We start from the raw sequence: 27,966 nt of genomic DNA, 5'->3' as shown, positions 1-27,966 counted from the left end.
CTATAAAATAAGCATGTAGAAATTTAAATTTATTAACTACGAATAAAATCATGTGAATTATTATATATAAATTCCAGTGGAATTGAATATTTAAAAAGCAAAAATGAATGATTAAATTTTAATATAATTAACAAAGGCTAACTTGCTATCATAGTTCCACCTTTTTTTCACTAAAACGAAACTCCTAAAGGCAGCAAGATCACGTGACAATAGATTATAATAAAATCACAGTCGGATAACAAGCACGTGAGGGGGGCCCACTTGAGACTGGCGCCAAAAATACTTTACTTTTAGGGTAATTTTGCCTCAGCCCTTGTATTCTTTGAACTTTACAAATTTAATCCATTTACTTTTAGTTTTAACAATTTAGTCATCAGGATTTCTAATTTAAAATTATGCTACATTTGAAAACTAATGATATGAGTGCAATTACTTATAATTATACATGGAGGAATGTTTAAATAATGATTGTAATTAATAGGTCTCATTAATTTGAGTCTAATTTAAACACTCAAATTACATTCTCCAATTTTATGAAAATATTGAGAATTAAGATAATTATATGGATAATTATAATTAACCACATTTAAATTCAATTACCATCATTACTTTCTAAATACACTCATACATGATTTAAGTAAATGAAATTAATTTTATTTAATAGAATATTTTAAATTTAGAAAATATATTTTATTTTAAATTATAATTATATTTCCATATATTTGACTTACTAAATATTTCCATACAGGTTTTATTACTTGTTTAGATAACTTTGTTTTCAAACATTATTGATATTTTTTATGATAATTAATATTTTTCTGGTTATAAAGTAGTGTAATTACGGTTCGCACTAAAAACAAATGAAAAATTATGATGTAATTATTATTAGCCAAATATATCTAAGGAATTAAATTTTTTATAATTATAAAATGTAATTATTAGTCTAATAATTTATTTTTTTAATTTACTCTATGGTGTTTAAACATACTTCTAATGAATACAACTTTTAATTTAAATTCAAGCCCTTTGAATATTAAAATTTAATGAAAGTTCCTTTAATAATAATTATAAATTTTAAAGCAAACAAGGCAAAAATTTGAAATTAAAACAGAAAGACTAAATTTTCAATGATCCGAAAGATATAGGGACTCGGAGAAAAATAAACCTTTTTCCTTAGAGGAACCTTCGCATCCCTTACACGCTTAGTAAAAACGCGTGGCTAACCCATTCCCATCTCTCTCCTCTCTCTTTCTCGCCAAAGAATTTTATTTTATTAATATTAAAAAATAAAACAAGAATTAGAATTTAGAAAAAGCTAAGGAAAAAAAGAGAGAGACCCAAACATCATTCAATTAAGGAAAAAAAAAAAAAGCACACACATCCATCTCCGTCGTTTAAAGCAAGTTTTTAATTTTTTTTCTTTGCTTCGATACGATCAAATCATCAGAGTGGCAAACTTTTTTTTTTTTTTGCTTTTTTAAGAGATTGAAAATTAAGCTAATTTTTTTGGTTTTTTTTAGATAGTGATAGGAAAAAAAAGTAGAATTATGATTTCGTAGCTACTTTTCCTTCTTCTTCTTTTCTTTCTTCTTCGCATTTAGATTAACCTAACCTAACCCTAGGTTTTTTTTTTGGTGTTCTTGTTAATTTTGTATTTGTTTGTGGTTTAAGGTAAAAGACGCAATTCTAGTTTTTTTCTCCCTTCTTTTATTTTATTTTTTTAAAAGATTTTTTTACTTGATTGATCATCTGGATGTTTATGGGTTGTCGGTGCGGTTGATTTGAAGTTTAGTGTCGCCGTATAATTTCCTCGCTTATTTAACGTGAGGGATTTTTTTTCTAAATTAGGGTTTCGGTTATAGTTTAGGGTTGTGAATTTCCTTTTTTTTTTAGTTACTTATTTGAAGTTGATTGATGGAACCTTGTGTTGGTAATAAGTTTCGACTTGGTCGTAAGATCGGCAGTGGTTCTTTTGGAGAGATCTATCTAGGTTCGTCCTGTGCTTCTTTTTTTCCCTTTGCCTATTTGAGTGTAATTTGCTGTGTGTGTGTTTTTTTTTTAATTTTTTATAATCTCCCTTTTCAGGTACGAACATTCAGACCAACGAAGAAGTTGCCATTAAGCTTGTGAGTAGTCTTTGTTTAAAATTTACTTTCTATTTTTGTTGATTTTCTTGCTCTTTGGTTGTTTTCTTGTATGGTGACTGTAGTTTGTTGCTTTTAAGTTTTAAGTTTAACATTCTAAAAAGTAGCGATGTAGTTGCTGCTCTGTTTAGGTTTTAACCTGAGCTTGTGTCTATTAAATTTCATGTGTTAACTAATGTTTAGAACTTAGTGATGCAGTCGAGCCATAGGATAATGTTAAGGTAAGGAGTTGTGGAAATCTTTTATTCATTAGTTAGTTGGCTTCTAGCCGAGGTGCATGTGAAGGAGAAATTCTATTTCGATTTCTTTGAGGTGGTTCAGGGGAAGCATGGAAATTGTGCTCTGATGTTTGGAGCAACTTGACATTATGCTTATGGTTTTTCACAAACTCCATTAATGGAAAGCATATTATTAGTTATGGTTCAAAATGATGGGATCATCATATCTCATCAGAAAGAGGATCAAATTTGTTAATAAGTGAATATTTGCATCAAGTGGACATGAAGAACATGCTCTGGATGGTTATATCCTGAGATAAATAAGGTTGAATAGGGTGACTTTCTTTTTATTGTTGATTACTGATTTATCATTTTATGCATGTTATTCTCATTATTTTCTCTCACTTGGTCTGAATTCATTTAATGTTTATCAATCAATCAATGATGCTTATAAGTTTCTGTCAGGAGGCATTCAGTTTCGGTTATATTAATTTTCTGCTCGAGTTATTGGTTTGACCCAATTACTCAAAACTTTAAACTTTTGATTTTCTGTATAAGAATTGCTTGCTTATATTTAGTTTTGGTAGTGGTTTCTCCTATGTTGTGGTTGTTTTAGCTATAATAAATTCTTTTTGGTACCTGAGGAAGTTAATGACCTTTTCTTTAATGATCAGGAAAATGTGAAGACAAAGCATCCCCAGTTGTTATACGAATCGAAGTTATACAGGATCCTGCAGGGAGGAAGTATGATATGAATTTTCTTTGTCTTTCTAAAACATAAAGTGTTTGTTTCAAATTGTGGTTGTTTCTGAATTTCATGTTTATTTATTTTTCACTTTTGTTTCTTCTGACTGCAATTGTTAAATTTCCTCTTCTCAATAAGCTATGGTAACGAGCTCTACTCATGACGTTTTTGTCTTGGCAGCTGGGATTCCAAATTTGAGATGGTTTGGAGTTGAGGGAGACTATAATGTCCTGGTTATAGATCTGCTTGGACCTAGTCTTGAAGATCTATTTAATTTCTGCAGTCGGAAACTCTCATTGAAGTCAGTTCTAATGCTTGCAGATCAAATGGTAATACTGTAGACTCATAAATTTGCAACTTTAGTTCCTCTTCCGATAATGTCTTGTCACTTCATGCCATTTTATTTTTTTTCTCTCCAGATCAACCGTGTTGAATTTTTTCATTCAAAAGCATTCCTACATCGAGATATTAAGCCAGATAATTTTCTTATGGGCTTGGGAAGGCGTACGAATCAGGTTTCTGATTTCTGTGCAAAATATTAATATGCATATATTATGTTGCAGGAGAATTAATGTGTTATTGCTTTTCACTTTCACGTAGGTATACATCATCGACTATGGTCTAGCTAAGAAATATAGAGACAGTTCAACCCATCAGCACATTCCATACAGGTGAAAGAACTTAGCTTGCATGCAATCTGTTGTATTTTACATATGGTTTTAAAGACCTGGATTTGTTTCATCCTCCCCCCCTCCCCAAAAGAAAAAAAAAACCCACATGACTCCTAATGATTTGTTTTGTACATTGCATATTTCTTGTAGCAGCGGTAATGATGATCCACAAACTTATTGACACCGGCATGTCTATGTTTCAGTGCTCCCTTGCTGATTTATTCTGTGATAATTGTTGATGTTCCTAGCCATTTATATATATATATTTACCTGGTCATGTCTGTTTCAGGGAAAATAAGAATCTGACTGGAACTGCAAGATATGCAAGCATGAATACACACTTGGGCATTGGTATGTACGATCAATCTTTATTTCTGTTCTCCTTTCTTCAACATATAGACCTTACTTGAAGTCTTCTTAATTTTGATTCTTGGCCCTTCTATACCATCTAGAGCAAAGCCGTAGGGATGATTTAGAGTCTCTTGGATTTGTGCTTATGTACTTCCTAAGAGGAAGGTGATTCTTGCCATCTACACTGCTATTTATTTATTTATTGTCTTGCGTTCAATTCCTTGGTAATTTTCAATATTAATGCCTATTCTTTTTACAGTCTTCCTTGGCAAGGCCTGAAAGCTGGCACCAAAAAACAGAAATACGAGAAAATTAGTGAGAAGAAAGTTTCTACTTCAATTGAGGTAATGAGCTCTTAAATCCTGCAGTGGCAATAGGTTTTTTATAAAGAGAATTTGAGGTAATAAAAACAGGTAGAGTTATGCCTTAGAGTTATGATTTTTATTTGGACTTGTGACTGAAGATTGACATTGTTGCAGGCCTTATGTCGAGGTTATCCTACAGAGTTTGCCTCATACTTCCATTATTGCCGTTCACTAAGGTTTGATGATAAGCCAGACTATGCTTATCTTAAAAGAATCTTTCGTGACCTCTTTATTCGTGAAGGTTGGGGTTTGCTTTTTTAGCAGTCCGTTTTGTTAACTTGTATTAATATACGAAGATCAATTTGAGACAGCATTTTCTCTGTACTGTTTTTGTTCCTTGCTAAAATAGGCTTCCAGTTCGATTATGTCTTTGATTGGACCATTTTGAAGTATCAGCAATCACAGTTGACCAATCCTCCAGCTCGAGCCCTTGTGAGTGCTTGCAGAGTGTTTTACATCTTTTAGTAGTAATCACTGTGGAATTCATCTTTTGTAATGCTCGTCTTTGTTAGGGCCTCGGTGCTGGAACAAGTTCTCCCCTGCCACCTGCAATTGCGAATGCTGACAGACACACAGGTTACTTTTCTCCTCCACATGATTGTCTTAAATAGCTTTAGTTTTTACTATCCATGTTTTTGGTTACTCAAGTGCGTGTTTCACACATACATGCATAGTTTGCATACCTGGCATGCATGCTATTCCTTTTCCCGTGTTTTCAAATTCTCTTTGATATTTGATTAGGAACTTGTATTGCTTTTATGTTTCTTTCAAGCTAAAAGATCATGTTATGCTTGGAACTAGACCATTCACATCTCTTGCTTGCAGCTGCAGAGGACACACGAGCAGCTGGTTTGTCATCCATGGATTCTTCTCGGCGGAGAGCATCAGGACCCTTGATGAGTTCTGGAAATTATGCAAAGCAGAAGAGTCCAGTTGCAAATGATCATGTAAGTAAAGAGTATTGTAATTCTTTCATTATACGGTTGTGTGCTTATGCATATATAGTTGTTCAATATTTTTTTGTCAATCTTTCATTTCAGTTACTGTCTTGCTTCCTATTTATATTTTATGATATATTTGTGGTAAAAGTACCATGTAGGCCCTTGTATTAGAAGTCGGATTGCATTTTGTCCTCTATTAAGAAAATGAGTAAACTAGTCTCTGTACTTTATATCAAAGAGCAAACCGTTAAAAACTAGTCACTGTACGTCAGCATGAGGTACACGGATCAACAGTACAAATGGTTGAAGTTTTAACAGAAAGGATCAACTTGCTTTTTGAACTAACAAGGATTAATTTATCCATTTTTTGAGTAGAGGGGCAAAATGCAATCTGACTCCTAGTACAGAAGCCTCCATAGTATTTTTATCTATATCTGTAAGGTTTCATTTGTGTTAGTAGTTGAGACCAACATTAACCTAAATTCTAATAATTTTCCATAATTTCTCTGGCGCAACCATGTCAGTTTTTTTCATTAAATCAAGAAGCACGTTCCAAAGTTGGATATGTGCTTTTGATACCATTTAATTCAATTAGTAACATGTATTTGGTATTGTTTTGAACTGCTCCTATGAAGTAGTCTCATTACTGTTTTATGTTTTCATTATTATCTTTCAAGTGCCAGCTAATTTGGATTTTACTTCAACCTAGTTTATTGGGCAGTCAGGTGGATCATCTTCAAGACAAGCTGGTGTTTCTAGCAGTCGTGATGCATTTGCTGGTAGCGATGTTGACCCACAACGTTCTCGTACAGCCTACGCTAGCCCCGGAGCACTGCAAAAGAATTCAAGTCGACAAAGAAGTCCCATTGATTCTGCCGACCCTAAGCGGTCAATGTCTGCAAGAAACACCAGTCATGTCAAGAACTATGAAGCGGCCCTCAAAGGAATCGAGGGCCTGCAATTTGAAAGCGACGAGAGAATTCACTATTAAACGCTTGGATATACAAAATTTGTTGTAAAACCGTGAAAATGGTTGATGTACTAATACATTTTCCAACAGAGTATTCGAGGAAAGGTCCGAGTTATCGAAGGAATTTGCAACTTGGAGCTCTCCTTGATTTTGGACTAATGGGGTGGGCAAGTGCACACCCGAAAAGCATAAAATTTGTGATCCACTTGGATGATGGAAAGCTTTGTGAAGTAGACAAACATTTTGAGTGCTTAAAATTTGGATGGTGTTGGGCTGTCAAAGTTTTTAGCAGTGTTTGTCGTATGGCATGTCTTATTTTTGTTGTTTTAATTAAATGGTATTGCTTTCCTGTTTTTAAAGATATATATGTTTTGTCAGTCATGTGGTTGTTGCTTATTTGAGATGTGAAATTATATGGCATTGTAAATTATTTACTTGTATTCATATCTTTCTTTTCTTTTTGTTTATTTGTGCTACATCTCTTTGATGCATTGATAGTATATATATATGTTTTGAATTAGATAATTTTAATTTTTGTATTTTTCAAAAAACAATGGTAATGTTAAATTCAATTATTAGTTTTTTATTATGTGTAGTTTTAAATTTAGTTTGTATTTTTAATGGGATTATTTTGAATCGTTATATTTTTTGAAATTTGAAATTTTAGTTAATTTATTAATTATATTTTAATGAGTAAAATGTAAAAATAACAAGTTGATAAGGTATTACATATGATTAAATCTTGAAAATAGTAAAATTTGAAGAAGTTAATAGATATCATTTGATGAAGATTGAATTAAAAATATTAATTTAAAATATAAAGATTAAATCTAATTTTGTAATGCATTTATAGTAAATTTAACTTATATATTTTAATTTTGTATTATTATTTGTTTATAAAATTTGATTTCATAGTAAATGTGGAATTTGGTTTTAATTCGTAAATTTGTGATAATTTAAAATTGTTTTAGGCTAAACTATTAAAATATTTTTGTTTGTCTCAAGTTGGATTTTAGTCACTTATGTTTAAAATGTTACGTTTTAGCCACTTATGGTACCGTGTTGTAACATTTTAGTACTGAGCATTAATTGTCATTAACAGTGTAACGATAATATAATGTGGCAAGTTCAATCATCATATCAAATAAAAATTTTAGGTTAAATTATATAATTGCTTCTTATATTTTTTTTTTCGTTTTGAGTAATTTAACTCTTCTTTTATGTTCTTTTAACTTTTTTTTTTCTTTTTTTTTGTGTTCTCTTTTATTTCTTCCTCTATTTCCCCTCCCATTTCCATTTGTTTTTTTTTATGTTTTCTATTTGTTAAAACTAGTCCCTAAATTATTATTTTTTTGAATAATTTAATTTTTTTATTTCTTTATTTGTTAAAGTCAAATATATTTGATTACATACTAACAGTGTAAGCCCAAAGACTGTTTTCGATCATTGCAAGATGAATAAAATCAATCCTATTGAATTAACCAATACCAATACTTCTTCGATATATAATATAGAACACTAAGCTAGATTCTACCAAAGACATTGATTTGCTTACCAAATTGATGCCAAGAACTAGAAACTAAGCTAACCCTAAGGAGATCAAAAGGGTTAACCAGATTCATGAAAATCTTCATTGAAATATCAAGTTCAAACAATTCTGTAAAATTACTACAATAATCTATTTTTCGATCATTTGCATAGCTTCAGCAATAACTATAAAATATCATAAATCTTAATTCAAAATTGTCTATAATAAGCAAGATTAAAAATTAAAAAAAAGGACCTTTAGATTTTCATTAAAGATCAATACAAAATTCTTACCTAAAGTTGAAAACATATAAAAAAACTAATTAAAAAAAGATTAAATAAAACGCATAGGAAATATTTAATACCAAAATAAAAATATAGGGACTAATTTTAACAAATAAAAAATATAGAAAATTTATATTAAAAAAATGAAGAAGGAAAAAAAATAGAAGGAGAAGCGAAAAAGAAAAAAAAGTTACAAAATATAAAAAAGAACTAAATTGTTCAAAATAAAAACATATAGAAATTAATTGTATAATTTAACTTAAAATTTTTATTTAAAAAATGATTTAACGTGTTAAATCAGTTTATTATTAAATTATTAACGACCAATAATGTCTCAGTAACTATTTTTATAATTTACCCATTGTTTAATAATTTCTTTTTAAAAAAAAGCATTCAATTGATAAAATAGTACGCATTAAAAACGATAAAATTAAAAAACATGAATTAAACTTACAATTATACAGAATTTAACATAACAAATTCAGTTACTATCCTACCGTTTGGATCAAAATTTCGAATACTATTCTTCAATTAATCAACATTCCTCAACTTAAATCCACCAACCAAATTGTACAAACCCCAAAAGAAAAACGAGAGGGTCCATCTCAGTGAAGCATAAAAAAAACAAAACAAGGTAAAAACAAATCCAAATTTACTAATAAATTATTATTAATATTACCACCATCCATAAACAACCCTAACATACCTCTCTTTAAGCCATCTAAAACTCTTCTTCAATGATCCTTTCACTTTCCCTTCAACACTATAAACCCTATAACTAGCTACCCTTTTTTTCCTCCTCAACTCTGGGTCATTGAGATTCCAGCTTTTCGAGCAAGACCCATTGCTGGATTTGCTTTTCTTGAACTTATCGACGTTATTCGGGATCTGGGTTTGTCCATTGTTCATCGTTGAACCACCATTGGAAGCACTGTAACACCTTAGATCTTGCATGCCATTTATGCCATTCTTGCTCTCCATTTGTTGAGCCTTTCCTTCCCTACATGATTTGGATCTAAAATTTTCCATGGAATGGTTCTAAGAGAAGAAGAAAGGAATTGAAATTTGAATACCTTTGTTCTTTCTATGGGAGCATTTAGCTTTTCTTTTTCATTTTTAGTTTTTATCTGCCTAGAGCTGTGTGAGCTGATATGCCTAATAGGATGAGTGGATTTTTGTGGTTTGGAGCCTTGTGTGTAGGGAATTAAGTTAAATTGTAGTTTTAATCCCGTTTTTACGTTAAAATTTGAGATTTTAATATATATTAATTTGATATGATATACTTAGTAAGTCCCAATTGACATAGTTATTTTTTATTAAAATATAATTTGTATTATTGATTGAAAATAATTAATTAAAATTTCGAGTACTTTCGGCTGTGTGACTGAATACAACAAAATCATATGTCTAACTATAAAGATTTTCCCTTTATTACATTAAAAATTGATATAATCTGATTATTTTACATTCAAATTAATAACATTGTTAGTAGTCTATATTTAAAGTGATTACATGCTTTTTTCATAACAATCTTAAACATCGACAGGATAAAGAAAAACAGTGCCATTGCCACTTTAATGACAACAGCTAATGGTGAGAATCAAATCTTAAACTTCGAAGTAAAGGAACTAAAATCAGAAATATACCATGGAATATTGTTTCCTCGTTTTCATCGGGATTGAGGAGACAATTTTTCTTGTTATTGAGTTTTTGATGCCCTGACTTTAAATAAGATCAAATTTAAATGACAGGACCAACCAAGGTTGGGTCATTGTCATTGATAATGTTTTAGTTTGGTCAGATTTTTTTAATTTTTTCAATAACCACGTTATTTTCATTTGCATTGAAAAAATCATTCAAATATTACGATTTCAACCAATTTTCGGTTCTTCGATTTTTTATCTTTTATCATGAATGTAAAATAAAATCAAAATCTACTTCTTCAAATGATTAGTTCTACCTTATGTTGTCTAAATCAGATCATTTGAATTGATCGATCAAACCAATTGTAACGAAAACCAATAGAAATTAGATTAACTGAACCGCCAATCAGAAACCAGTTGAATTGCTTTTTTATGTTTTGAAGCCAAAATTCTTAGACCATATCAGGGAAAAAGCCAGACCAAATCCAAAAATAAAATGAAAAAACTAAATATTTGATACGCATGGAAATTTTTAATTTTGTAATATTAATATTAAAAATATATTTATCGGATTTCTGGACTTAGGACCACATTTTGGCAAAAATAATTTTTTTAAAATTTGGAAACCGACCAACCAAGAAACCTCTAATTGTTAAAACTGCAAAACTAAATTAAGGCACAAATCTATAAAAAATAAAAAATAAAAACACTAAATAGAAGACAAAAAGGCTAAGCCTAAATCATCATCTAAATACTGATATAACAAAGTAAAAAGCGAATTACATTTGTGACTTTGCAAGTGCTTTATGCTTCTCTCTTTCTTTTTCTTTCTTTTTTTTTTTTTTTTTTGCATTTTTCTTCTTTCCAAAATTGCTTATGAATTTGATCTTCCCAGCATAGAGGAACAGCATGCGGAATGATGAAATGAAGAATATACAAAAAAAAATCCAAAAGCAAAGCACAACAAAATTAATAAAAAAATTTACCAAACCTTCAGCAGCTACTGAATTATGTTCTAATCAGGGACTGAAGTGTTTGTTATGGTTCTTTAAGTAAGTTTTTGATCTGCTGATCCTTGTTTTTAATCTGCTGATCCTTTGCGATTCATCAAATCATGATAATATAAAAGTACGCACGTTGGTTGACCAAGAATGCAGAATATGAACCAGAATATCATATTTCCCACCTGTCATTACCACACATAATTTAACCAATAAAAAACAATAGAATGTTCTAATTAAATCCTCAAAATATAATATCATTTCAATCAAGTCCTACGGTCAACTTAGCTGCCAGGCATTACATGCTACCTAGGGTATGATGTGAAATAGGGGGAAGTCAGAAATTTTTTTTGAGGGGCCAGAAGCGAATTATAAATATTTGGCGGGGGCAAAATAAAATTTTACCACTACTAATTTGTATTCTTAAAATTTTTAAATGGGCTCTAAAGCAATTCTACCACTTTCGGGTGGCCAAGGCCACTGCCACCCTGAGCTTCACCATTGATGTGAAAGGTCCTGATCACATGAACAACTTGCATAATCGTACGTTTTAAGAAATATGGACAATGTCATTGAAATTTAAGGAGACTCCTTTTTAACATATTAGATAAAAGTTGTTCATGCAATATGAATATAAGTGTCTAAAATAAATTTAAATATGTTACGCTAGATAGACGGAAGAACCTGATTGATACATATTTTAAAACCAATTTAAATTCTCAACCATAGTTCAAAGAAAATGTTTGATACAATTAACTTAAAAAAGAAAAGGCACATACCATTGAACTCTGGAACTTATTTTGAAGATAACTCGTGATCAAGACCAAGGGAGCCTGATAAAATATTTAAAAAGGAAAAGAAGAGAAGTTTTCATAAATCCCAATGCCTGATATTAGTTGTAAAGTGATCATTATTGATCTTCACTTTGCTATATTCATGTGCAAGAAACGAGTATGTTGCTAGTACCTGAAACATGATGCCAAAGAAAGCCCATAACTTAAATAAGTGGCAAGGAACAGCAATGCAGAGCTGCAATGAATCGAACACAGTTACGAAGCAATATAAGCAAAAGTCAATGTGGCAAAACGGTGATGCAATTAAAGAAAGTTGAATAATTACGAGAAACATAACTCTCTACCGAGGGCGAGTGAAAAGAATAAGAGACTGGCGAAAATACATACCTCATGAAATATAGCAGAAACCAAGAAGGCGATAAGAACGGCAACTCCCTGAATAACAAGGAAAAAATGAAAACAAATTAAATTATTTATATTGCCACTAAAGAGTTAAAAATCATAACTAAATCACTTAAGCATTCAGAAGGGGGAATTCACCTTTGGTATACCGTTCCTTAAGCATGGCAAATAGATATGGCGAACCATCCATTTATGAACAGGCTGTAATAAAATAAAATTCAGTCAGCGATATTTTTTCTTGCGAGTGTGAAATGGGAATCGGGAGAAGGGGAAAATATAGAAAGCTGGAGAGTAGATATAACGCAATGGAAGCCATTTTATTCTGAAATTTATTAAAATTAAGGAGAGCAAAAACAGAGACGGGGATTCAACAATGCATTAAGATCCCAATAACGTTGAATGCTATAGTTGGAAACAAGAAAGTCATAAAAACATTTAGGTTGTACTCGGAAACTTGAATTTTTAAGGTCTTTAAAGTTCAAAACTAGTGTGATGCGTTAAAACACAATATATTAATTTTCAAAACTAATTTGTGCATAGCATGTGCATTTCCTTGTTATAATTTATATAGTAAATAAAATTCACTCGAATTCATCTTCCAAATATAGCATTAGAATTTTGGCCACCACTATAATGCAACAGCAATGAGGAGAGAGTAAAATGAAGCGTACCATATTCCACATTCTCCAATACTGATGATAGCCATAAATCGAAACCCATGCAAGGAACAGAAAAGGTTCAATGAATTTCACCAAATCATTGCCCTCAATGTAACCGAAGAAAGCATTTAAGGAGCTCTAGATTCTAGAACTTACCTCCTCAACAGTTTTTGCATTCCACCAATCTTTATAAAACTCACGGTCCCCAAAACGAAGAAGCTCAGCCAATATATTTAACCTGTATTTATAACTATAAGTAAGGGTAAAATGCAGCATGCAATATAAATATCAGGCTGCCAATGCTTTTTAAGTGTCCAGAAAAGGTTGATCTAGGCCTAATGTGCATGTAACCTAATGCAAGTGCATGAACAGCAACAGCAATGTTTTGCATTAACAATCCATCTAGAGGAGCAGATTCTAGAAAAGTTGGTAAAGAAAAAAAACAGATGCACCATGGTTGGCAAAGACTGATGGCATTTCCTAGCCCCCTAACAATCAATAAGGGAAGAGATTTGGGTGCTCGAGAGTGGTTCAATACTGTTCTAGATAGTCAGTTGTATGATCAAGCAAAGAGCTAGTTCACATGTACATAGTCAAAAGCAGAAATGAAGCACTTGCAGCAATTAATCAGAATATGAAATACTTCAGAACTTCCATAAAAAATCAAAAGAGATAAACGTCTGTATTTTCGGGAAATAATAACTGGATATGTACCAGAGATGAAAGAAGCTGTAGAACATGCAAAGCCAGACATATGTATTTGGAACTGAAAGCTTCAAAATTCTTTCTATGGCATATAAAAAGTTCGCCTTCAAAGGGTGCTGAGAGTTCTGAACAATTGGATTGATATACTGCAAATTATAAACAGACAAAATATTTTAACATTTGACAAAAAATTCTGACTAAAAAAAACAGGTAGAAAAATGAACATCGGTAGTAGAAATTGAAGAATTGACACTCACCTGTTCTATTATGAAACCCATGAGTCCAGTAAATATTATTAACTTGATAAATTGACGAACCACCCAATTTTTTCTAATTGATGCAGTACGAGGATAGCTTGTCTGCACAGAATTCATCAACATTTAAAACAATAGACGAATCATAATGCTGTTTAATACAAATATGAATCAGAATTATGAAAACAGTAACAAAAATTTAAGACAAATCATAATCACAGACTAGGTGAACATACCAAAACTAGAAATTGAAAAAAAATAACTATTTCGGTAAATGACGTACATAGAAAAAATAGATTCTGGCTTAAGCATTGGGCACTAAAATGCACTACAGTGCAGCAAAAAGTAAAATATTGTTACCTGGTAACATAATGTGGGAGCTGCCATGAAGTATGCCAGACTCCTGAAGCTAACATTGTACATGCAGCCTTCACTTCCCTAACAGCAACAACATCATTTGAATAACCAATAATAATTAAGTAGAGAATATAACACTGATAAAATTGGAAACAAGGGAGAAGATACAGATAGAGAGACATGTGGAAGCTCTCCCTTTGACTCGGAGGTGGGGGGGGGATGCAAATGCAGCTTGTGAAAGAAGTAATGAAAGGAAAGCTCGGCCCCAGATCAAACTGTGTTTGTATCCCCACCTGAAGACAGTTGGCTACCAAATTCCCTATATGGGTTGGCTATCCAGTTTTGTCTTGGGTTGAAAAATGAAATTGGTGAACAGCTATTATTCTAAACCTCCCTGCCTTTCCCTTCTGATTCTAATGCAAATTAAAATGTATTCTAAACCTCCCTGCATTTCCCTTCTGGTTCTAATGCAAATTAAAATGTACCCAACATTTTAACAAGATTTGTGATGTGAAGCAAGAAGCATTTATGATCAACTTCTTTTTCTCCGGACCATATTTCTCAATTCCCAAACAAACCCCAAAAACAATGAAGAAATTGTTAATTTCACATGTGGTTCAACTGTAAAAAGAGAGAAAGAGGAACTGAACTGCAGGGAAGCATAAATAGAGCTACATGCTGTTGTCTGTATTAAGCCTGCACAATTTTTCATTTTATATTAATGAATATAAACATGCTACTACCAGAAAGCAGCCTACCTTTTCAGTCAACTTCGCAACTGATCTCATATCACTGTTAGTATGAGCATAGGAGACCAATTTTAACCAGACAATGCAAGCAAGTAGCATCAATGCAATGCCTGATAAGAATGCAGAATCACACCTGCACAGTTCAGAGTAAGTCCAATCAATTTAGACTGTTCAACAACTACCCTTTCATATTTTACTTTTAAATAACATGTGAAAACTGAATAGGCACAAGACAAGTAGAAGACCTCAAAAACAAAAGTTTAAACAGAAAAGAATGAAGCAGACAGGAAACAGACTTTGGCAAAGTTGCCAATCTCAAGCCACCTCCAAGAAGAACAGGTAAATTGTTTAGTGATGATTGAAGAAAAGGATTTAAAATTCCTTAAATGAGCTTTTCTGGCATTCATCTAATGCAAATTTACATAAATGGGTATCCATGTACCTAGACTCTTCGTTTTCGCCAAAGTACATGTGGCTGACACTTGTGTCTGACACATATTCAGACATGATCATGAAGATATGATCCTATAAATATGTGCATTTTCTTTTAAGAAATGAGTATACAATGTTGACACATACTCCTTTCGGACACATATCATATATATATATCCTAGTATTGGAAAATCTGACAATCGTAACATCTTTGAATGCTAAGTAGATTATCAACAGATAACCACATACTTGGAAGAAAAAGAAAATCAACTGAAAACTTTTAAAGGTGGAAAAAAGTTCACCTGAGAATAACAACAACTGGATATAGAACTGCAAGCGTGCTAATCAGTATATGAAGTAAAATAAGAGTCTGCAATATAGAAATTAGCAGTCAACCTTTCTGCAACTTCAAAAGACATAGTTTTGTTTTGTTCTCTAAGAAGAATAAGTACACTTCATTAATGTCTGAAGCCAAACATAATTAAAAAGCAAAGAAATTTCTTAATTGCCGCTTCATTTCAATTAAAATTTCAAGTACAGAAATAACAAAAGCAATAGGTGCAAACTACTGTTGAAACACTTACTCGTTCAGAAATTTGATTCTGTTGCAACAACTTTTCAACTACAAAGGCCGCGATTGGGAATATTGGGAGAGAAAGACTGCAATGTGAACCAGCAGAAACGGATAATAAGTTAAATGATGATAACAAACATGAAAATGGTAATCCAAAAAGGCAAGCCTAGCCCTAACCTATTCTTAGAAAATCTAAAATTAGGATTAGATTAAGGAAGCATTACCAGCACATAAAAAGAGGCCAATCCCTCAATGACCTCGAACTAAACCAAAAGCCAGATCTGATTAACCACCCATACTGCAGCATTTATCAACAACAAGACTTTAATCCGATAATCATAAGTTCATAACCAATCACCAAGGGAACTAAAATTAAGAAACAAACCTTCATCAGGTTCTCAATAATAAGCCGGCTGTTTACAGCAACAAGCACTACAACACATAGGTTAAACAGGCCTGCATGACTCTGCTTATGTTACAAAGAAAAATCGGTAATCAGAGCTAGAAATGCTAAATTCAACACAACTCAAGCATTTTACTGTTTCTTTTAGCTATTAAGCTCGTCATAAACGGTAATAAACCTAAACTAACTACCACAACCAACATAAAAGAAAATAATATTAAAAAAAAACTCCAACACAGAGCGGGATGAAGAACATCTCAAATGAAAAAACACGTGTAAACGTAACCTGTTGGAAGATATTGTCAGAGCTCAGAGGGCTTTCTTTGATCCTCCAATGAGCAGGAACAGAAGGCCGATACGTGAACCTCGTATCTGAATTAGTCGGATTCTCATTCACGTTTTCCCTCGAGAAATTAGCCGATTCCATTCGATCCCTAGCGTCCACTGTCTCGCCATTACCGGAATTGTTACGCTCCACAACTCTAGTTCGTGCATCGACCGCGTTATTCACGGCTCGACGACGGGGCGCAAAATGATTAAGATCTGACTCGCTACGTGAGGTACCGATCACCGTCGCCGTACTACTCCCTGAAATCTCCTGTGACTCGGACATCGCCATTCAAAACACACACACACACACAAACAGAGAAAGAGAATTCTAGAAAGGAATAAACGTTTAACGAATTAGAATAAAATCAGAAACTTAAACATAAATAAGTAATTCATTCATGCAAATAAAATAAAAATTAATTTTTTTTTAAAAAATAAAAAAGCGAATACACAGAGGCAAAAGCGAAATCACGCGAAGTGGCGATGAATGAGTGGAAAGTTGAAACGGTTTTTGGTGTCAAAATATAAACTCGAATAAACTATAAAATTTTAAATATTTATATATAAAGTTCAAAATAAATTAAAAGAATGACGTAAAAGCGGTGTAGTGATAGGATGGGGATTGTGAATCATAATCGCCAAAATTAGCCGCTTTGGTCCCTCTAGAAGACTAGAACTTTGCTCCTTACTTCCCTGTTTGTTTGACGATGGGTAACGTTGCAAAATAGGGGTGGAAAAAGGAACTTTGCCTTTTGCTTCTTTAACTCGAGTTATCTGTACAAGCTCAATCGAATAAGATTTGTATATTTAAAAAATTTTAAAATTTATAATTTTTTAAACTTTACTCATATTATATTTCTTAAGAAGAATAAGATTTTAAATTAATTTACTAATAAAATTATATTTTAATTCTTTTTTTAAATTTAAAATTCAATTATAATCTCTTAAAAAATGAAAATTTTATAATTTAATTTTTTGAAAAATTGTAATTAACTATTCAATGTGAACAAAATTTTTCATATTATTATAAAACAAACAAAAAAATAATTTAAATCCAAATATTATAAAAAATAACATATTCACAAATATTCTAATTAAGAAAATAATTTTATTTAAATAATATAATTAATAAAATACCATAAAATGAATGGTGTCGGATAGATACCATAATTACTAGCATTGCCTAAATTGAACATTTAGGCATTTCCACTATAAGATGGATAATACTGATGCGTGTGATTAAGAACCATTATACATAGAAGTATATATTTTCTAGTTATTTGAGATTTGATATTACTATATATTCTCAAACTATTTATTATCATTTTAAATTCACCCGCGTTGTAATTATATCTTAAATTATTAATATTATATCAATAAAAAATTTTAATTATTAAAATCGTTAAATGATATATTAAATATTATATAAAAATTTTAAAAATTAAAAATAAAGTAGAATCAAAAAAAGAAAATGAATAATAAAGTTTTCGTAAAAGATTCAAAAATCTTTAGGACATTTATTTTTCTTTGATTTTTTTTTTGTTTTTTAAATTATGTAATATAATATTTTATATATTATTTAACCATTTTAGTAATGGAAAGATTTTGTTGATATAATTTTGATAATTAAAAAAATATAATTAAAATGTTTTAAATTTTAAGGTCCAATTTTAATTAATGTTATAATTTGGGATATATGATGGAATTAACTTATATTTTAAATAATTATTTAAAATTTTCATATGGCAATTTTAAATTAAGCATTTAATGATAAAATATTGTCCATTTAATTTTTCATGATTACGATATAAGACCAAATCCAATGTACTACGTAATTATAGCAAGTAAGGTCAAGTTGGTCTATACAAACAAATTTCCGTTGCATTGCCGATTGCCAAACCAAAAATAAAAATAATTTTGGAAAAGGAATTAAAAAAAATTGAGAAAAATTTTACATTTAAAAAATAATTATGGGAAATGAAAAATCCTTTTAAAGAACTTTATTATATATTTTATTTGTTGTTATTGCTTCTTTTTTCCATGAAATAAAAGCTGTCGGAAGGTCAAATGTCTTTGTTAAGCGTTTCAACTTGATGTTAAATTTTATAATCATAGTAATTATAAAATTAAATTAAATTAATATTAAGTATAAATAAAATAAAATTTTGGAATAATCCAAGTTAAAATTTATTCACGATAATTGTGCATGATGAGATTTGAATCCGCATGCGAAAGTAGAAAAATTTTTTAAGGGCTCGAGATTAAGGTATATATCTTTACGAGAAGTTGAAATATATTTTCATTGTTATATTGATTTATGCCTTTATAGTTTTTCGAAGAATTAGATCAAATATTTATTATTTTGGAACTTAATTATAATTTTACTATATATTAACTTGTAATTTATAAACTTTCTAAAACATGATTTTCCCAATTTAAGGAAGCCAGTTTCCTTCCATGTCTCTTGCCTGCGCCCTTACTTGAATTTAAGTATTCTAAAGGTTTTTGCCAACAATATACATAACAAGAGATTTTAAGATAAAAAATTTAAGTTTTTAATCCAAAATTAGTTCTAATTTAAATCTCATTATAACTATAACTATAATTCTAATAATAGGTATATGTATTGTTTATAATTTGGAAAAAGCCCCTCTCCATTTAGTTTAAATCACACTTTTTATATATTTAAAATAATTTTTATATATTTTATTCATATATCGAAAAATTTTAACCTCATAAGTCATTTGTCATTTAATTGTATTGAAAAAATAAATATACTTACCATATAAATTTTATACAAATCATATAATAAACACAATAACATAATTGTTCAATTCTTAACTAAATTCATTATTATTTACTCCATTCTTTCACTTACTACTCGGTATAGCTTTCCTTAATTTACTCACAATTCAATATCATTAAACTATATTCAACTATACACTTATCAATCATATTCCATTTTAATTCATTTCAATAACAGTCAATTTCATTTATATCATATCAACTTACTATCCCTGATAGCTTTCAGTATATACATACGATTCATATATCTCAAATCACATTTCAATTCATCAAGTGGCATCATATATCATCAATTCGAACTCCAATCATTTCATGAACCTTTGGTTCATATTTTCAATTTCATATCTAATTTTTCAATTCTCAATTCAATTTCTCGTTTCATTTCAATAGCTTGATCAATCAAATTTATTCGATTTATCTTTCACTTATTTACCCCTATTAACAAACCCGGACTTTGACGGATACACGGATTCCAACCCAAACACACCAGTACGGCACATTGTGCCTAAAACGGTACATAGTACCTGATCAGTATACGACACATAAAGTGCCTAAAACGACACACGAGGTGCCTGATACGACACACAAGGTGTCTGATACGACACACGAGGTGCCTGAAATACGACACATAAAGTGCCTGATCGATAAAGCTGGTAAATCCCGTACACTTCCAGATCCTATGGCATGCCAATTATATCCGACTCAGCCCGACTAGTTAATAGGGTATTTCATTCACTTTCTCAATTTAATAATTCTTTCATCAATATACCATTCTGATAATCACATATATTCACCCATTTTCACAATCCATACAATTTCATTCAATTCAAAAATATATTTCAATTATTCACATTAATTCATAATTCAATACAATTCAATTCACTTTTCAATATCAAATATTCAAATATCACAATCTCATATATTCATATCAATTTCTTCATATTTCCAATCAATATATTTTTCAATATAATATTCATTCAATATTCAAATTTCTACATAAATCATATATATTATATAATTCAATCAATATAAATTCAATAAATTCATCGCATACCAAAATCAATCCGTTCAAATTGTAAAACATCATAATTCTAACACTAACAATTGCCATATGTATATAAATATAACAAATAATAACTAAGTTCAGATTATAGAAATACAAACTGTAATTTTCGAGCTAACTCCCGTTGACTTTGTCTTGTCCTTTCTTAGCCGAGATTTCCGGTACCACATTGACTACGAAATTAATACAATTCATACTCATTAATACATTACTAATTCATATATTGAGTTACAGAATTCTAAATTAAGATCCACTAATTTTTCCTGAAACTAGACTCATAAATCTTCTTACAATAAAATTTTCAGAATTTCTGGTTTAGCCATTAAGTACAGTTTATTCTTTAAATTCACCCCTATTCTGCTGTCTGACAGTTTCGTCCCTTCTTCACTAAAAATTAATTATCTCACAATACAGAACTCGGATAATATTCCTGTTGATTTCTCCTGAAAATAGACTCATTAGGGATTCTAAACATATAACTTTAAGCCCCTAATTATTTTTTCTTCAATTTTTGGTGATTTTTCAAAGTCAGAACAGGGGAACCCGAATTCATTTTGACCTTGTCTCACAAAATTCATTATATCTCATCATTTACAATCCAATTGCTTATATCGTTTTTCTATAAGAAACTAGACTCAATAATATTTAATTCCATATTTTATTCATCCTCTAATTCAATTTCTACAATTTTTGGTGATTTTTCAAACTTGAACTACTGCTGCTGTCCAAAATAGTCTTAGTACAAAATGATGATTTACTTTAATTTCAATTTAATTCTAACTAAATTCACTTACTTTTCTATCTTAATTCATACTTTATTTCTACTCAATTTTTAACCAAACTTAGACATAATTATCTATTTTTCATCATAAAACCATAATTTTGAAATTCTTTCAATTTAGTCCTTAAAGCATAAAACTTATGAATCACTTTACAATTCAATCCTTGTATCATTTTTACTTGAATTTCTATCAATTTAGCCCTTAATTCATCATTTTATTTAACATGGACAATATCTAGAAATCTAATAACTATCAAAATATCAACTTAATTTCATCAAATTCTCAACCCTACTTATAGAATAAAAACTTTCCACTACTTGTGTAGTATTAAACCCCTCGTTTGCATCTCAAATACTATAGTTCAAACTCTCTGGTTATTACTTCCTTCCCTCATTTGTATATGTACCCAAAAAAACACTTGTATATTTCATTCATTGTTATTAGAATAGGTTGAATCGGGAATCAGTGGATTAATCAATTGGATTATCAATTCAGTTCTAAAAACCTTAATTCTATTATATATGTATTATATTTCCTAGGTAAAAAGTACCATGAAAACCTTTGTACTAGAAGTTGGATTACATCTTGCTGCCTTTGCTAAAAAATAAGAAAATTAGTCCTTATATATTAGACCAAATAGCAAACCGGTCATTTTATTAAAAATTTTATCAATTTCTACTATTAAAAACTAATCTATGTACATTAGAATGAAGTACACATCAAATTATTAAATCTTTAACAGTAGAAATGAATAAAAAATTTGACAGAAAATGACCAATTTTCTTTTAAATCTAATATACATAAATTAATTTATTATTTTTAAATAAAAAATACAAAATATAATCTGATTTCGTGTACAATAACCTCGTAATAATTTTACCTAATTCCTTGTATATATTTAGTGATGTAAAGTACAATTTTTAAGATTGTTTTTGGCGTCTCGCGTTGTGCGTACGGAGAATTAAGGAGGTGGTGCAATGCGTGTTGGTTTTGTCTGATGGGAAAGTCAAACGGACCAAATACGTGTTACTTAATGCACTCCAATTCTCAATTTCGATTTGCCTTTTCTTAGTTGGAAAGAAAATTATAATTTAAAACTTCAACTACAACTGGATGCCTTTGTTCTCTTTATTTCATTCTTTTATGCCTATCTTATCTCTTTCTGCATTTTTTTTTCTCCAAGATTCTTTAATATCTAGTAATTACGTTTAACAATTGTTTTAAATTTAATGATAAATTTAATCTTTAATTTTTAATTTTTTTGTCAATTTAGTCTGTTTTGAGTTAATTTAGATCTCATCCTTTTAAAAAGAATCAGCATTTTAAAATAAATAGAATTGTTGTTTTTTAACGAAATATAGACTAAAATGTTAAAATTTTAAATATAATAACCCGTACTTTTATGTTTTTCTCTTTATACATTTTTAGATTTTTCTGAATATTTTATAATTTTTAAATTATTTTTTTGACATGATATGTTAGACAAATATTATTATATTAACATTAAATAAACATAAACTGTTTATGAATTTGTGACTTCAATTTGATTAAAAAATAATATTCTCGATAAAAAGTAAATTAACTCTTTAAAAAGTTAGTTATTAAATTAATTAAAAAATTAAGATTAAATTAATATGTGTAAACATTACTTTATTTATTAGTGGTTTTGGTTATGTTTCAAACTCCCACTTGATATATATAACATTAATATATTGTGTGGCATCTGAATTTGGAATTTTGTGCTTCTTCTTAAAGTTTTATGCCACCATGATTGATTGATAAGTAAGCTATTTTGTAGCTTTTTCTAGTTAGATAATTAAAAAAATAAATTTATTAATAATTGAATGATTATTAATGTAATTTATTAAAAAATTATATTTGAAGGAATAAATTTTAAATTATACACGAATTTTAGTTTAATATATAATTATATATATAAATTTTGATTTTGTGTAATTTTATATATAAATTTTTAATTTGATTTAATTCTCAGAAATTATTAACATAGTTATTAATATAACATCATTTATGTCTATATATTACATACACATTATATTCATCTAATATAAAATAATTTGATATATTTATTTATTTAATATTTATAATTAAATAATAATAAAATTTTATGTATATATTTAAATCACAAAATTTATATATATAATTACAGTTTGAATTAAAATTTATATATCATTTTTAATTTTTTCCATAGAACGAATCTCCCCACTTCACTAAATATATATAAAATAAAAGGAAAACAACAAAAGAAATTAAATCAATTAACATATATGATGGCATCATTAATTTGGGTCTTGTTGCCAACAGCCTTTGCCCAATGATTCAGATTTAATAGCAATGATTTGCTTACAGTTTCAATAAATAAAATAAAATTAAAAGTGATGTTTGTAGGCATAATTGTCAGAATATTCTCTTTCTATAAGATGATATTCTTCTCATACTAATCCATCAGGACATAAATATTTCATTTAATTTTTTTCCAAAAACGTATTTGAATAACTATAATTTGAGTCAAATTAATACAAAGTTGAGTAAAATTAAAATTAAAATATATTCAAACAAAATTTATGAGTAAAGTCAACTCTTTTTTAAAAAAAAATTTTGAAATGTTATTTATCGGACAATTGATTAGATTGATAGAGGTTTTGCCTCCTTATTTTACTAAGGGCTAGCATGTAATGAACGATTACAAAATTTAAAAGAGAGGTATTAATATAGGGCATGTAATAATTATGAAGCCACCTAAATGTGCGAGGATTCAAACAAACAACTTGAAGCATATAAGACCATTTGCCTACAATCAAGATACCATTACGTAGCCAAAGTGGTACTATGGTTACAGGTAAGTGGTCTATATGCCATAGGTTGGTGGTTTGAGTTCCCTTGCTCTAAGGTAACTTCATAATTATTCTCATGTACAATACTAATATCTCTCTTGAGTTTTGTAGATCCACCAATCGGGTAGCTGCTTAAGGCATGTTGGTTCTCGACAAAGTATGAGAGACAAAAGCCTCTACCAAGGGATAATACCAGACATTGTTGGGGATTCGGTCAACTGCTCAACGAATAACACTTTAAAAACTTCTCTTGAAGGAGTCAATCCCCTTCAATAGAACCTGAATATGGTGAGATTTAAACTGAAAATAAAACTAAAGATCCACTAAGATGAGTGATGAAATTAGTTCCAACGATATTTAAAATCGTGGTTGTTGTGAGATTCAATATTTTAGTGGGAATATTAATGTCAAGGATGAGATAAATATTTAGATTTAAATACAACAATAGCGATAAAATGAATTCTAGTAAAAATACAAAATGGCCAATTTTTTTTTACATGATTAAACTTATAATTTATTTGAAAATTTAACCCATAATTAAAATTTATGAAAATATTGACATATTATGTAATAAACTTATTTAAAAATCTTATTTAATTATTAGTAATTTTCTTTTTTGGTCACTAGAAGGCTAACGATGACAAAATTTAAAATTGGCATAATAGTGACTTTAACCCTCACCATTTATACATTGTGTCAATTAAGTTTTGATTTTAAAAAATATAATATTCAACATTTACACATTGTGTAATTTGGTCTTTTTTGCAGTTTTACTTTTCATTGTGACCATTTCCCCTAAAAAGCTAGAAAAACGAATTTATCAACTAAATTTGATTGAAAATATACAAGAAATGGAAACACCAAAAAATCTAAGATAATAATTTTTATTTTTTTCTCATTCTTTTAAAATTAACCTTCGATGTTATAAAGAAAAGCAAAATTGCAAAATAAAATAAAATTACACAATGTGTAAATGTTGAAGTTTAAATTTTTTTAGAATCAAGACTAAATTGACATGTTTATAAATGTTGAGGGTTAAAGTTGTTATTATGCCAATTCTAAAAGCTACTACCTTAGCCTGGTGACGAAAAATGACAAAATTGAATAGTTGGTGGCCATTTTGTAATTTTTCATAGTTGGGTGATAAAAAAAAAAGAAATATACTAGTAGTTGGGTGACCATTTTGTAACTTTTCATACTTGGGTGTTAAAAAAAATACTAATAGTTAGGTGATCACTAGTGCAATTTACCATTTTTATAATTTTAATAATTTTTATGCAACTTTAATTTATCATAAATTTTGAAATTTGAGTTATATATATTATTTAGAATTAATATCAAATTGAAACAATATATAAACGATTAAAGTTAATTTTTTAGAATTATGACCAATTTGACATGATATGTAAATGTTGAAGGTTAAATTTATTATTATATGAACTTAAAAAAGAATGCATTATCTTTCCTTTAGCCATTTAGTAGGGTGACGAAATCATAACATTTCATAATTTAGTGATAAAAATACAAATTTTCACATAATTGAGTGATTAACTTCGAAAATTGTATTTTTATTTTCACTATTCTATCGATAATTTATGAAAAGAAAAATTGAATATGTTACTATCTTTTTAGTTATCCTCGCCATTTTTTTTACGTTTTAAGGAAAATTTCACCATTAAGTAAAAACTTCCCATTGCCCTCTCTAATATTCTCTTGAAGCATACAAATATAGTCATTAAAATCAATAAAAAGCATACTTTGGAAACCTCGAAATAATTTTTGGATCTAATCTAACACTAAGAAAATCCATACAATTATCAAATGTTTTTGTCTAATTGGACAGTTTTTACCACATTCGCTTTGCTTGATACGAAAGAAAGAAAAATGTTACTTAATTGGTCCTTCACTCCTTGCCAATCACATTCGAACTTATATGGAGATATTTTAACAAGATAATTAGGGATGAAACTAGAAAATTGAACTATAGAAGTCAGAGATGAATTATAAATTTTTTAAGGTCAATTTGTAAATTTATCGTTACTTTAACTTGTAATTTTTTAAATTTTAAATAAGTTACAAAATAATTTTACTAATTTTAGGGCTAAAACCACTGCTTGGCCTAATTAACTACGCTCATATATATTCTAATCACATAAAAAATACACATGTTAAAACTCCTCCATGACTCGATAGACAACCTCCCATTACTAAACACGTGGATTATAAGGGACCCAAAAAGAATATCAATAGACGAGTGATGACAAGAATTTGATATTAAAGGACCCAAAATAAAATTTTAAATTTTTGAGATGCCAAATATAATTAGTTAAATAATTGATAATTGTATTCTTCCATTTATCCAAGGGGCTAAGGGTTATATTGCACTCTTGGCTAAGCCCCTTACTTTTAGTATTACATTCGCAAGACACCTTAAACCCTAAATCTTTTTGACCAATTTAATATTTTTAGCACTGTGGTTCGAATTTCCATATTTTTTAATTTAAAATTCATATAATAAACTCTAAATCCTAACAATATCAATGTAGGTTGATAAAGCAAATCAATTGGCCCTAAATCCTATTAATGATGTTAGGCTATTATTAGATCATTTAATATATATTTTTAATGGATTAAGTTAATATATTCTTTGTGTCGAAATTTAATAATTAATTAGTAATGGAAAAAGTTAATTGTTGGGATAATTAAAGCTGTCCCATCAACAAAAGGCAAAGAAAGGACCCACCTATGTAAAGGAAATGCAATCCACCATAACTTCAGATAAGTGACAATACATTCGGGATGGTGGGATTTTTTTTTGGTTAAATCATATTTTGGGTTTAAATTTGATAATCTTTTTTATATTGGTGTTTGATTTTTTGTTTTATTTAAGTTAGGTATTGAATTTTTTTTGTCCAAGTTAGGTCATGAAGTTGGCAAATGTTCTCACACTAAGACTTGAAATTTATTTTGTCCATGTTAATCCTTAAAAACCCCAAAGTTCGGCTCCAATATGGAAATAGTTGTCAAGTTCAGAGCTTAACTTGGATAAAAAAAAGTTCAGGCCCAATGTGGAAAAAGTTATCAAATTCAAGTCTCGATATTAGAACAATTGTTAAGTTCAGGACTTAATTTAAACAGAAAAAAAGTTCAGACCCAATATAAAAAAAATTACCAAGTTTAATCTCCAAATAATGATTTAACCCCTTTTTTTAATGATTGAACAACCAAATCAATGATGAAATTGACTGATTATCAATTTTCAATTCATCTATTACATTGTTGGTTGAATTGTTATAAAATAAAATCATTCAAAAAAATCATAAGAAAATAATAAACACAAATAATAGAAACATAAATCAAGGTTGTTTGAATCAAATTGAACTGGTTGGTCGAACTAGTTGAATTTGGAGCCAATCGAGTACTAGTTCGAAGAAAAATATTAAACCAGTTTAACTGAATTTTTAATATTTTAACGATTTTTTAATTATTATTAATGGAACTGATCGAAACAAGAAACCAATGGTCTGGTTAATTCAACCACCGATTCAATTCTAAAAACCTTGATGTAAATATAATTTTATAAAGGCTATCATATTATTTGATACCCGAATTTGACAATTTTTTTAATATGATACTTGTATTACTTTTTTATCAAACATGATACTTATATTTAAGAAAAAAAATATACAATTTAATATCCAAAGGTAACAATGTTTACCTTTTAGAGTTTAATTCAAGCTTTAGGGTTGATTTAATGAAAGTTAATTGTTAGTATTATTAAGTTTGAATTCTCATTATTTTATAATAGAACAAATAATGTTATCGTAAATTTATTTAATTTTGTATTTAATTTGTTAACTAAAAATGTTTATGATTTTGTCTTACTTTTAACATTAATTTATTTTTTATTTTAATTTTAAGATTCGATAAAAGTAAATTGTTAA

At 29.1% G+C, this 27,966-nt stretch overlaps 3 protein-coding genes across 6 annotated transcripts; 1 reads left to right on the top strand and 2 right to left on the bottom strand.

Moving 5' to 3' along the window:
- The first annotated feature begins 1,276 nt into the window (after positions 1–1,276).
- On the top strand, positions 1,277–6,849 carry LOC107932235 (casein kinase I). 4 transcript variants are annotated; one of them, XM_016864201.2, is made up of 14 exons: positions 1,277–1,990; positions 2,086–2,126; positions 3,037–3,106; positions 3,288–3,436; positions 3,527–3,622; positions 3,708–3,778; positions 4,068–4,129; positions 4,231–4,294; positions 4,389–4,473; positions 4,609–4,735; positions 4,844–4,926; positions 5,007–5,070; positions 5,320–5,441; positions 6,157–6,849. In XM_016864201.2, the coding sequence occupies exons 1-14, from the start codon at positions 1,915–1,917 to the stop codon at positions 6,424–6,426; spliced, it is 1,380 nt and encodes a 459-aa protein (XP_016719690.2). In that variant the 5' UTR covers positions 1,277–1,914; the 3' UTR covers positions 6,427–6,849.
- A 1,885-nt stretch (positions 6,850–8,734) lies between these two features.
- Positions 8,735–9,486, bottom strand: LOC121231955 (uncharacterized). The gene has a single exon (XM_041117113.1). It carries the CDS (start codon positions 9,244–9,246, stop codon positions 8,893–8,895), a length of 354 nt encoding a protein of 117 aa, XP_040973047.1. The 5' UTR covers positions 9,247–9,486; the 3' UTR covers positions 8,735–8,892.
- A 1,104-nt stretch (positions 9,487–10,590) lies between these two features.
- On the bottom strand, positions 10,591–17,300 carry LOC121231954 (diacylglycerol O-acyltransferase 1C). The gene is made up of 16 exons (XM_041117112.1): positions 16,477–17,300; positions 16,173–16,253; positions 16,012–16,085; positions 15,798–15,873; positions 15,516–15,583; positions 14,791–14,914; positions 14,036–14,113; positions 13,679–13,780; positions 13,431–13,567; positions 12,873–12,954; positions 12,729–12,749; positions 12,196–12,258; positions 12,043–12,090; positions 11,828–11,890; positions 11,641–11,694; positions 10,591–11,046 (listed from the first exon to the last, which is right to left on the bottom strand). Exons 1-16 carry the CDS (start codon positions 16,807–16,809, stop codon positions 10,942–10,944), a joined length of 1,509 nt encoding a protein of 502 aa, XP_040973046.1. The 5' UTR covers positions 16,810–17,300; the 3' UTR covers positions 10,591–10,941.
- Positions 17,301–27,966: the final 10,666 nt, after the last annotated feature.

This window comes from Gossypium hirsutum, chromosome A07 (genome assembly GCF_007990345.1).
Source record: "Gossypium hirsutum isolate 1008001.06 chromosome A07, Gossypium_hirsutum_v2.1, whole genome shotgun sequence".
Classification (NCBI taxonomy): Eukaryota; Viridiplantae; Streptophyta; class Magnoliopsida; order Malvales; family Malvaceae; genus Gossypium; species Gossypium hirsutum.
The sequence above is the reverse complement of the archived record's forward strand: the minus strand, read 5'-3'. Positions and strand labels throughout refer to the sequence as shown.